Here is a 12852-nt window from a genome sequence, read left to right as displayed (position 1 = left end):
TATGCATTGACTGACATGATGAACGAGTGAAGTACGAAAGAGCAGACATTCATGGAGAAAGTAAACAATCGATGTAGCAGACGAATTGCTCGTGCAAAATATACACATTATACAAACAGACAGAAAAAATAGCAGACGATGAAGCTGATAATGACGTAAAAAATGGCAATGTTAAAAAATATATAGAGAAAAACAACGATAAAGCAGGCACGAGAAATTAAAGAACACTTGATTTTTATTTGAGAGTAATTTCCATTAAATTTATATGCAGTGAGCTCTAAACGACGTGGTATTTTCAGTGTGTTAGTAGCAATTACATTAACCGTCAGTGACGTAATCGAAATCACTATTCATGAGTGGGTGGAAGTAAGGAAGGAATTAAATAAAACATTTTATCATAGAGAGGATTTAGGTAGTAGGTCTTAAAAGGCATCCCTTTTTTTAGTATTTAGTTGCAAAGGTATCTAATGGAATAAGCATATAGGAAAGCTATATATTAACGTTACTACAACAACTTTATTCGAACCTAGTCTTGAGCAGTTTTGCATTACGAGATACGTTTATAGTGACCTTCTGAAACATTTTATCTCAAGTATGTATATAAAGCTTAAAATCATTGACTAAGAAAGCATCTTTTCCAAAAAGTAATCACTAGATACCGTAAATCTTTAAAACATTGAATGGACAAAAATATTCGTTTAACAAAGGTGATAAACTTCAAATTATGGCTTCTAAAACGTAAAAAAACATCTAGGTTCAGATCCATAGCAGCACCATTCACAATGGCGCCATTAGGTACAAATTCTATGCTGTGATGTAATATAGCGAATGGACCAGTTTTTTTCTGCGTATTTTTTGCTATAGTCAGGTTATACTTAGCCCAAAATGCAGGAACGACAAAAAGAAAATAGACAAAAGTCTCGGGAAGCTGATATTTTCGTTGTGCGATAAGCCTGAATCATTGCACTAGATGCAGGTATTTTTCGGAAATGTGCAAAGAAAGCCTTGATAATATAGAGACATATTAAGCCATATAGTTTTGTGATCGAAATCAAAAGGTAAGTGCTTGATATATTCTTGAGAAGGAGGGTCAACTTCCCAAAGCAATCTCATCGTAATGGACAGTTGATTTGCGTCAAATTTGAAAATATAATAAATGTGTACAGACGAAAGTGGCTGGAGTTTTCAGCTTTGCACAAAAATACAGCCAAACCCCCCACTGAGTAAATCGCGAACAGACTACAGCGAGTAAAAGTATACGTTCGTCCTCGAGACTTTCTTGTGTACGGCGCTGATTCAATGGAAAATAGGCCGGGATTGTTTCCCACGGAGGCAAATTGTTCTTGAACGCTCTCATAGTACTGGGCTAAACAGAACGAATCAGCCACGAATATCCATTTGACAGTTCATGGGTTTTATTTTATGTGAGACAGTGAGATTTCATTTGCCAGAGGTTACGTGTATTTGCGCAAGATAGGATGCAGTGTGCCTCATGTGGCGTCGCGCACTGCATCGCTCCCATTGGGCGTACTGATTTTAATATGACTTTTAAGTTGTGCGTCCACACAATACAGTTGTATTTTGCTAAATATTATTTATATGGCCTAATCAGCTATGTGAGCACACGAAAAAAATAAATTTACAGGCCTTTGCAAGCAGCTATTATTGCAGGTATTAGTGTTATAACGGTAAGTTGTTGCTCTGCAACTTGCTGCTTCAAAGTTAGCTAAAATAAAATATTTTCAAGTTTCACTCTGGTACCCCGGATGTTCCCAGTCTGGTTATATCTGATACCGATAGCTAAACTATCGAACACAGGCCTGATAAAGCAAGGCTATTTGGGTACACGAAAAGTTGCTGCTCATGCTAAGTCACTTAAAGATATGGCCTGACGGACAAATCTCACGCAGGTTATTTGTTTGTTTATATATAAACTAATTCAAGTGCGTTGTTTATTCTGTGTATCAAATTGTCGGCCGACAACATGTCCTTTCCATTCGCTGTCCTAGTGACCTAGGGAGGAAAGTGGGAATATATGAGACTGTTTGTTATATCTAACACAGAAAAAAAAACTTCTATGAATCTTCCAGAACCTTCGTACGATATTTAATACATGTATGTTATTGGATTTTTGTCATTGTCCACGTTTCAAGATGTGAGGTTCTATGAAAAGGCTCGGTAATTTTTTCGCGTTTCATAGAATCTTTGTTAAACGATAAAGAAGTAACAACATCAGCTTGTTTTTCTGTCACAGTTTCATTTAGACGGGCGTTTGCATTTGGAGCATATATATGCTGCAGAAGCTGATTCTGGGGAAAAGTGAAAAGTAGTGAGTTTAAAGGTGCTTTTCTGTTCAGTGGGAACGCGTATATGTAGCGATATGTTAACTTAGTATTAGAATTTACCGTGGACAACTTTTTGTCCCAAAATCTACAAGGAGTTGTGCGCGTATTTCTACTATACCTGTTTAACTTTTGTACAAAATGGTGATACCAACGGGAATCCCGGAGGATTAATAAGTCGCATGTATAACAAATGCCTTAACATATACATTGAGTTGATTATCAAGGACAAACATTTGTCAGAAGATACTTGTTTGTTGTTCTATGAATTGATTTTCGAAAAAATCGAGATATTTATTGCTTCGAACAAATAAAGAAGGTGGTTACATTTTGCATTGCATAGTATAAACGTCTAATATAAACGTCTCAGTGCAATGCACCGGCTGTTGCAAGGAAGATGTCTTCGCACTTTTTACAGCCGCCTTTCAAAATCACATATCTGAGATCGTATGAGTCGCACCGCGGTCGGCGTCTGTCGTTTGAAAGCTGAAATATGGCAGTATAGCCATAGTACGACTTCCTTCAGATTTAGGATAAAGCACCTTGAGTGTGCAGGAAATCTCTGCAAAATTGGCTGTATTTTACACTTATTTTATTACAGTAACGGCACAAATCACAAAGATCTATACTGTTCATAGTCAGGATGCCTTATCGGAAGAAGAGCGCAGATCTGATTCTACCGCTCCCGGTATGAAAATTTCTATGCGAAGGAGGTTCTCCACCGTAGTAATTGAAAGCTAATAAAACCAATATGGGAGTAGTCATGATATCGCCAAGGAACTAAATGTCCACCACCAAACAATATGAAGAATACTGGTCACGAAAGATGTTTACGTATCACACGAATCAATAAATACTCTATTCGATTGCGTTTCCATCTGTAGAACTCTACGGAAACGTTACGAGACCGAGCCATTACTAAAAGGGTTATTTAGGAACGATGAGAAATAGGCCACGTACGACAATGATTCACAGATTATGGCCGGGCGCCGATTGACAGCAAAGGAGCTGGTGCTATCCATTTGGCGGGATCGGGAGAAAATCGAACGTTGTATTGCTGCTCCCCAACAAAACCATTGATTCAGATCTCTACTGTCAACTGGCAAGATTGCAAGAAGCCATAACTAAGAATCGATGCCTCTCGTGTAGCCCGGATCTGGCTCCATCAGACTACGATCTATTTCGGTCTCTGCAGAACTGCCTCAATGCTACTACATCAGTTCTAATGAACGTACGCCTATATCACTTGCTAAAATTTTGCGTTCGGAAATCTATATTCTACAATGGTGAAACTGCAAAAGTTCATCTAGCGTATCTAGTTCAATATTATTATTTAGAAGTAGCTTAAATTTTATCTCAGAAACCGTCAACACCTTTTCGACAGCCTAGCGTATGTAGGGCACGCGGTAGCGCGTCCACACTGAAATTTGTTTCTATACATTTCTCAGTAACATAATAACAAATAAAAACAAAGCTAGATAGTTTAACGAAATTGTTACGAATGCGCTAAAAGTGTTATTTCTGCTGGTAATAGCTATTACATATAATCATCATCTACCGCGATAACAGCTTCAATTCGGGATTTCAAACATTGTGTGGTCGCTTTCAAAATACTCCTTCGTAGTCTGCAATGAACCTTGTGTCAAGCGATGCTGATACACGTAAATTCGTTCATGTATAACGCAGATACGGTATGAGGCAAAGATTCAATGAAATTGTGGGGTGATAGGAAGCCAAAGATGCTAAAAATGGGGGAGCCCAAAACGGGCAACGAGTTTGAAGAGTACAAAAGGTCTAAAAAGCTTACCTGGAGGATCCAATTAGAAGCTGATAGTTTCGTTGTCTTTTTCATGCGTCAACATTACTTTACAGACTACATGCAGAAGCATATATTAATTACAGACTAACTGTAGCACTGTTTACCACAAGTTAGTACATATGGTTTTTTTACATACACATTGTATATACATAGTGTCCCGAAAATGTATACAACTATCATTTCAATGTTTATTGACATATTATTAATAATAGCGAAAGAATCTATATTAAGTGTATAAGTTTCCCATAAACTGCAAACAATCCTTAAGGATTGTCACCGTCCTAGTCGATCTGCTGATAACGGTGGGTATTGATTTATGAACTTCCAACAGTTAGCGACACCGGCTCTTGGTACCAATTTTATCCTAAAGTGTTTCTGTAAGAAAACCCTTATCAACGCCCACCCTACGAAACGAGCAGGATACCCTCTCTATAAGACCGGCTCGGTTAGGCAGTGCTTGGAAATCGACAAGCCTTTGTCACATGGAACGTGCTCAACTCTAAGAAGACTTGCAGCAAATATAAACTAGACCTGTCTACCGACACCCCAAATAATTACTAGAAAAAAAACTATTCCATATCTGAGATTCTCAGTTATTCCTTCCACAGCAGGCCTTATTGCCATTATATAACATTGCTTCCAGGGACCAAACGGAAGAGATTATAGTGCGTGTCCTGTTGTTGGGATCTTTACTGAACGGTTTTAATTTGTGTACGTCCAAATCACTTTAGTGTTCCTGCGTGTCATATATAAACACAAATGTCCCATTGTAGAGTGGCTAATCAGCCTTGTCATCTGAGCGGCCGAGACTGGCCGTCAACTGGTCAATCTCTGATCAAGAGCCTAGTTTTTTTTTTTTTTTTTCTTTACTATTTTGTCATATAGTTTAATGTAGCTTAACTGAATCATTTTCTTTTATTGTTATTCTCGGCAGTAGTATTTCAATATCAACACAATGGGCAGCATTAGCGTAAGGTGAATTATAGGGGGCGAAAGATGTAATCCTAATTATTGTAAGGTGACTCTAAAATGAGCGACATTAAAAATAAATATTGTCCACTTTTCACTATTGACTGAACGCGGGATTGATTACTAGTTTAACGTAGATTTAAGAAATAGTTAGAACGGATTTGTAGAGTTGTCGTAACGTAGATGCCCAGATCAACTTTTCGAGCACTCTGTTACTACCTATGCGCGTAATGTTTATCTATTGATAGCTACAGAAACCAACCTAAGCAAACAAATATCGTTTCCACTACTTTTTCCGTAGAACACATTTTACGTCCTAATGAAATATAATAGAAAAATAGTTTTAATGCAGAATTGCTTTTTATTTCACTTATTTAGTTTGTTTTTGTGTGTGTTTGTGTGTGATTTGTCCCGGAGAAGGGATAACTTAGCGCATCTCTGCAGCTTATTTTCCATTTTCATTTCTGTTTATCTCTGTCTCTGCTTCGCTATTACTTCTTTTTATTCAGTCTCCTTTTCTATTTTTCTTGTCTTTCGTAAACTAGGTAAGATTCACTTTTGCTATTTACAGTCTTGTTCATATGTTACATAAAAGTACATATTCCTTATTATTATTATTATTATTATCATCGTCATCAGCATCATCTTTACTATTATTATTATCTTAGTTATTATTCTTCTCAATTCTGGTCATTATTATCTGCGTCCGTTCTATTTTTCCGCCCCTCTTCATTATAAGCAGCGTACTTTTTGACAGTGGAGCCTCTGATGCTGTTACTACCACTCCTACGATCGTTTCTCCCAACGCTAACCCGACTTTTTCTTCCCTTAGTTTTCTTGCATCATAGTCATTTGTATAATATATATATATACTTGCTTTTGCTACATCTGCCTCGTACTTCGGCCGGCTGCCGTCATTGAGGTTGGCCGTTATGCCGCTAGCGTACCTCTGTTTTCGTAACGTGATTAGTCGTACGTTATAATAATTATTGTTATCAATATCATCATCATCATCATCATCATCATCACTATTATTACTGCCAGTATTACTGTGTTTGCTATTTATTATTTATATAATTAATATTTTATAATAATTATTATCTCTCTCGGGTCGGTTGCATCACTCTCCTCTCTCTACGCATACTCGTGTACCATAATCACGATTATCAATATCTTTAATAAATTCAGAACGGAAGGAACGACTCAGCGCGTCTATTCTTGCTGTGGAAAGTTCGTTTTCAAAAATCGCGCTTCTTTTTTGTTTATTTGAGACAACGGCGGAGCGGCGCAGAACGAAAAATGAATTCAATGTTATCAATATTTTTGCTTGCCACCACACGAAAAGAAAAACAAAAAAAATGTAACGATTAATAAACTGAAGCAAAACAAATAAGGAAGAGGCTAAATTGCCCTTCTTTGTGATGGTTCCTTATATGCGTTTTTATGGGGATAAAATTGTATCGATATTTATTACTAGATATAATTTTTTGAGATATTACATACACTAGGCCAAAGTTTTTTTTTTTTGTTTATAACAGTCACCCCTCTGGACCAGCATCTTCTCAAGAGCATTCAGTCAATCACAATCATCAATTAATTAATCAATCAATCAACGGCAATTCAATTACACGTTCATTCACTCGCAGTAAGCAGTCTGACTAAATGAACCTCGCTTCCAACCCTATCACTATACGATGATTATACTATTTTACAGGACACTGCCGCACTTTTCCCTTTCTACGATTTTCGGCCTTCGGTCAATCGGTATAACCCAGCCGTAGGTGTTAGTAGTTTAATACCCAATGGCGCCGAATTAACTAATTCGAAGAAAAGGGAAACGATCTTTTCCTCAACAAAACTCCTGACACAACGCAATGTCTCATCGGAACATAGATCCGAGCTAGAAGCTGGAAACACTCTCGAAAAGTCTACATTTTTATTTTGTATTTTGGAAAATTTCAACGACTAGTCAAGCGAAGGACTTTCGAAGCGCAACCCTTTTCTCAAGCGAAAATTCACTGAAAGATTCGATTAAAAAATAGATACGTGTTGTCAGACTTTTGTTCGCACGTATGATCATCGCTTGCCCCACGCGTCATTACTTCGTATTTCGGGTAGAAATGTCCGTCGCGGTCCGTTTGGACGCAAACAATCAAAGAAGACCAATATGCAGAAAAAAGAATTTTGTCAAAATGCAGAGTATTATTATTATTGTTATTATGGTGCACCAATCATAGAATTGCTCCAGGGACGAAAGGAAGAAAATCTGCAAGAAGATTTGCATAGGAATAACAGGATGGTAGCGCATAGATAACAGTGAAATGATCTGGGAGTAGCGCGCATCAGTGTTACGGAACAACGGCAAGAGCTGTGCGTCATCTAATCGTCAATACTGAATAATGCGAAAGTAATTCTTCCGACCGTTCTCTCATAAAGCTAAAACTTTTCTTCTCCATACACATTGTGTAGCATGTTTTTTGTTGGCGGAACTTGGTAAGCAACGACCCTTGCCTTCTCTGCAGCGGAGACGTTGTTATAGGACGAAACTGAAAACGACGATTGAAGAAGACTCACCCGAATGGATGTGCAACATTGAAAACATCGGGCCGCCACCAATAGCTGACTCAAATTTGAGTGCAAGCGGTCGTGGTATTAACTTCGTTACGGAAGGGCAGTCAGCTGATCATTTCCGCTTTGTTCGACAAGGTTACGGCAGCCTGTTCCTGAACAAAGGTGGTCAACGAGAAACACTTACAATAGACGAACGAAGGACAAAAGAGGCTCACTAAAGATACAAATTTCAAGAAAAATCTATTTGATCAAAAAGGCTCAGTGTCGGCGGGCACAGTGCACTATCTGTGAACAAGGCGAATAAGAAAAGTGTCATCAATCCTTGGCAGTTGGAACTGTCAAACAAAACCACGACCAGACTGACAATCCGGTTGCAACTCAATACAATATATAGCTGATAGTAGAGGTTTTTACATACACAGTGTTACACAGATGCACACCAATACAGACATGTACACATGCACACCCAATCTCAGACAAGCGCCCTCTGGAAGACTGTCGAATTTTGGCTAGCTAAGCCATTCGAATCCTCTAACCTGGTACGATCGTTAGATCGAACGTAACGGGATCGGTACGTTCTTAGTTAGGGATGCCTCATACACAACACCAGAACCGGAGCGTGATCAGTCCGTCGACGACAGTCACACAACGTTCATATTGTCGCCAACAGACATATGAAATACTAGAATCATCAGAGTTCGTCGAACAGACATGAAAACGACAGACCCATGCTTAGACATAATGGCACAGGCCTATTTTTGAACGGAATAAGGTAGGCACACAACAAGAAACACAACAAGAGCACGCCGAGCTTTCAACAAGCACAGCCATTGCAATGATAATAATCATAGCAGCAGTAAGAACAATACAAATATCAGTAACTTAATGGGAAGATTAATTGATGGGATCTTACTGACCGTGCCTGCATTACTGGGATCCGGTGACGCAGCGTCCTGACTCCGTGGCCACACATTCCATACCATATCTATATAATACATACCATGGAGCGAGAACTGAGGGGTACACTAAGTTAGGAATAAAAAAAAGTGAACTTAACATTCATTGTAGTGGTAATAACGATAAGAAAAATTACAGATAGTCATAATCATATATTTGTATTTATAGGTAGAAATTCACAATATGTACAGAAGATGCGCAAGGTGAGGTAACCTGCCGGTGAAGCTGCCTGCTGTCTCTCCTAATTGGTTCGTCGTTACGAGATCGAAAAACTCAAAAAATATTACTCTAAAAACGCAGATTACATACTTCTTCATATAGCCATATAAAATAACATCACTTGCTAAGTTTATATAATAGCTCTATCGTCACCTGCGACCGATCCTCGCAAATTTCGAACGCCCCAGCTGATATAAAGTCAAATGAAATTTGTTCTTCATCTAACTCAGTTCAATGGAATCACACGCCAGAATGCCGACCTGTTCCCTTCATAGATTGTGGGGCAAATTTCGTATTTTGTTATTTCGTGGGGTCTAATTTTGGGCCCAAACATTTGTCATAACGAACGTCTGATCAAATTAACTTGAATAGATAAAGGGTCTTCTATAATTTTCTGAGTGGCATCAAAGCATTAGCACTAGTTGCCAAGTCTGTCACTGGGACATTATTATTTTTAAATCAATTGCCCGCCGAAGTGTGCTTCTCAACACGATGATCGGGTTTTGCCGATGATGAGGGGCCGCCGCCGTACGCAAACATCAACGCACTTGTTCAGTCATCATCCACGTGACGAGCGAGTGAATAGATCGATCGATCGACCGACCGACCGACCGACCGACCGACCGACCGACCGACGAATCAATAGGCAAAGAGCCAATAAATCGATCTATGATCAACTTATTAATCAACCAAATCTATACAACGTTCAGTCTATCGTTTCAGTAACTCACGAGATAGCGCTCCTCTCAGTCGTGTATGTGTCAACATGCATCCGTCCATCACAAAATCATTCATTATCAATCAAACATTGGCGTCATCCAATCTATTATCATTCTACCAATGACGTTTCTTCCCATCTGTCTCTTTCTTGCTATTACGGAGCGACGCAACGAGCCTACGGGGGGCTAAACAGCAACCTACCCCCGTCCAATCTCTATTTATATGCAATGAAGCGTGGGTTCTTCCCCACGGGAAGTAGAAAGAGATTAATCTTCAACATCATCGTCACCATCGCCATTAATTATCACCCTATAATACCACATATCTACAGCGCCGTCTCCGTTGTCCGTCATTTCTCTCTCTTGTTCTCTTATTTGCAATGGCCTTTTGTTTCTCAGACTGACCGCCCGCCCGCCCGCCCGCCCGCATTTGCCAGATCTTTCCAACGCTCCTTAGGTCGCGGCCAATCTCTTATCGCTTGCGACACTCACGCGTATCTGCAGACCGACTCGTTCCCTGTTCCGTTTCCAGTTTCTGTTTTGCTCGTTTCTGTTCGCATCATTTTCTGTAGCATTTTTGTTACCTCTTCTTTGCTTCCTTGTGACATTTTCATTCTGTTGGTTACTATCAACGTCTCAGAACATTACCCAGACACGGATTTTTCTCTACAGCCGCATCTTCCCCGTTGCGTTAATACATATGCTGTCTAACGTATACTCTATTTCGTTTACGTTATCATACACACGCTTTTTCTCGACTCTTATCTAGACGAACGGACATCAGCGACGACAATTGCACTGCATCGGGCGAGGTATCGGACCCGCCTGCCAGTATTCAGCTCGTGCCATATCAGATTCTGTGAAGGCGGATCATTATACGCGTTCGTAATACGTACGCGTATTTCTGCAAGAACGGCATTTTATATGGTAAATTTCGCTTTCAGTCAGCAGCTCCCGATTACCGTAGACGGGTGGGAATTAGAAGCTTGAGGAAGGTGGACGGAAATAAAATGTTACAAATGGTGGAGGGCCGCTCCAGGTCACTTGACTAATCCTGTAAAATATACGTATAGAAGTGCATTAGGAGAATAGAGAGCGCCTGTTGCAGGTGAGTAACACACAGTGTTACCCTGTTCTAACGCTTGGCCTTGCCTCGAAAATAAAGTTTGTTCGATAACCGAAAAAAATCTTAAGGCAAAGCAAACTAATTACTAACAGGCTAAAAATTGTCGCTTGTCAGCGAGAAGGGCGTAAAACTATGGTAATGTCTATTTTCGTTTACGATCACCTGTCAGGGGGGTCCGCCCATACGCGCGTCACGACGAGTCGCAGCTTTTTGTGTATAATCACTTCTTCTCCATTTATTTGCCTTCTGTCACTTACGATCCCCTCGTCCCTAATTGCTTGCCGGCATGTTATGTTGTTATCTCTCTCCTGTTTGCGCGCGTGTTCCATATGCCTCTCTCTCTTTCTCTCTTTCCGTGTTTATATATCTGTATGGAAATTTGTCTTGTTTCGAAATGTCATCCCTTTTTTATGTTATCGGGTTCTTTGTTTCGTGTGACGTCCCCTGTTCGTGTAGTTGTTGTTGTTGTTGTTTGATACTTGGTGAATAGAACTTTAACTTTAACAAAACAAAAGCACATTGCTGCTCTATATATATATATATATATATATATATATATATATATATATATATATATATAATAGCTTACCTAGATAAAGTTGAACTGATATTGTACAAGATACACAAGGGGTCCCCAGGCTGTGTTAATGGCCGGGGTCGAGTCGTGCTTGATGTGAGCGTCGCATATATTGATTCATTCCTCTTTCTCGTTATCGTCATCTGCTGCTCGCAGTTTCTTACACACTTATTACAATCCGCTTTCTTCGATCAGTTTCACACAGAGTATCGTTATTTAGTTCTCTACAAGTGTTTCATTTCTATGATAACCTTGCTGGTCTCTGGAGCACCGTAGCGTTATTACTAATATCCGTTATATTTATATCCTCTCGTCCCCTTCTCAATATTATTACCTTTTTTTCTACACTCTTTTATGTTCATCTTATATATAGGTTTATAATAATAATAATAATATTATGACAATATTTTTCGTTTCTATTGTAACATCAGTTTCACTTTTTTGCATCCTCTCCTCGTTGTTTTCTTTACATCATTTATTTCATAGAGATATATATATATATATATATATATATTTATATATATATATATATATATTTATACCAATATGTCGGGCATCACGACGGTACATAGGCTACGATGAGACGTGAGCTTGCTTATGTACTTATGCATATGTGTAATGGTTCTGTGTAATACACGATAAGGGGTGAAATATACGCTATGTTGTTGAATGAGTGAATTGTTGAACCTATGAATTTGTATAATGGATGAAATACGATGAAATTACATGGTTGAAATCTGTTAGCGCGTCGTGGCAATCGTGTCATACCCCACGACATAGCTGACGGTAGAACTTTTTAGGGCAAACACGAATGTCAAAATCACCATTATTAGAAATCATCATTGGCTGTATAGCGGAAGCGGTAGCAGCAATCGGTTGTTAGCTTCATCTCGTTGTCTTCATCGATCCTGTTCATCGTTACCTTTTGCACTTTGCAGTAAACTCTTGCTGAAGAGTTTAGAGGAAGGAAGGAAGGAAGGAAGGACTCTTGATCTTTTTGTTTTGGACAGTTACCCCGTTCGCAATTGAACGTTTCTTCATGGGACGGCAGTGCTCAGCAATGTGGACTAGAATTACGTGTGGATGGTAAAGCGTACCCCACTTAGATGGTCTTTCGTTGGAAGGACTTAGCAGCTGATCGATCGCGACGTGACGTAGATGATTCCACGTGCTCAAACTGACAGCCTGGTAATTTCGCGATGTTTTCGTTTGTGTCCCGATCAAATTTAGGGTCGCTGATAGCGTTTCGATGGCGATACCGTCGACTGCTACTATGGGCCGTGTATGCGACCGTTGAAAATATGGCGCAATTCAGTTGCTGTTTCTTTTTTGTCTCGTTCTGTGTTTATCTTCGTCGTCGTCGTCGTCGTCGTCGATGCCTGAGGTCGTTTTTTACTTAGACGGTTGCAACCACGACCATCAAATGAGCGATGTCAGTTACGCTCTGCAGTAGGTCTGGCGCAATGCGGACTAGATTCTCGTGTGAAAAACTGCAGGTCGGGAAGATATGAATGACGTACGCAGGCTATAAATGAGCAAACCAAAACAAAACA

At 39.4% G+C, this 12852-nt stretch overlaps 1 protein-coding gene across 2 annotated transcripts in view; it reads right to left on the bottom strand.

The window, feature by feature from the left end:
• Positions 1–5468: 5468 nt before the first annotated feature.
• LOC111253461 (uncharacterized) overlaps positions 5469–12852 on the bottom strand; it is a 132311-nt gene continuing 124927 nt past the window's right edge. For both annotated transcript variants that reach the window (XM_022812849.2, XM_086992502.1), the window contains exon 8: positions 5469–12824. In XM_022812849.2, the coding sequence (XP_022668584.1) occupies positions 12696–12824 (129 nt within the window). In that variant the 3' untranslated portion in view covers positions 5469–12695. The remainder of the gene's footprint in view (positions 12825–12852) is intronic.

Source organism: Varroa destructor, unplaced genomic scaffold (assembly GCF_002443255.2).
Source record: "Varroa destructor unplaced genomic scaffold, Vdes_3.0 BEIS01000006.1, whole genome shotgun sequence".
Classification (NCBI taxonomy): Eukaryota; Metazoa; Arthropoda; class Arachnida; order Mesostigmata; family Varroidae; genus Varroa; species Varroa destructor.
Note: the sequence above shows the minus strand (reverse complement) of the source record. Positions and strands in the feature narration are given on the sequence as shown.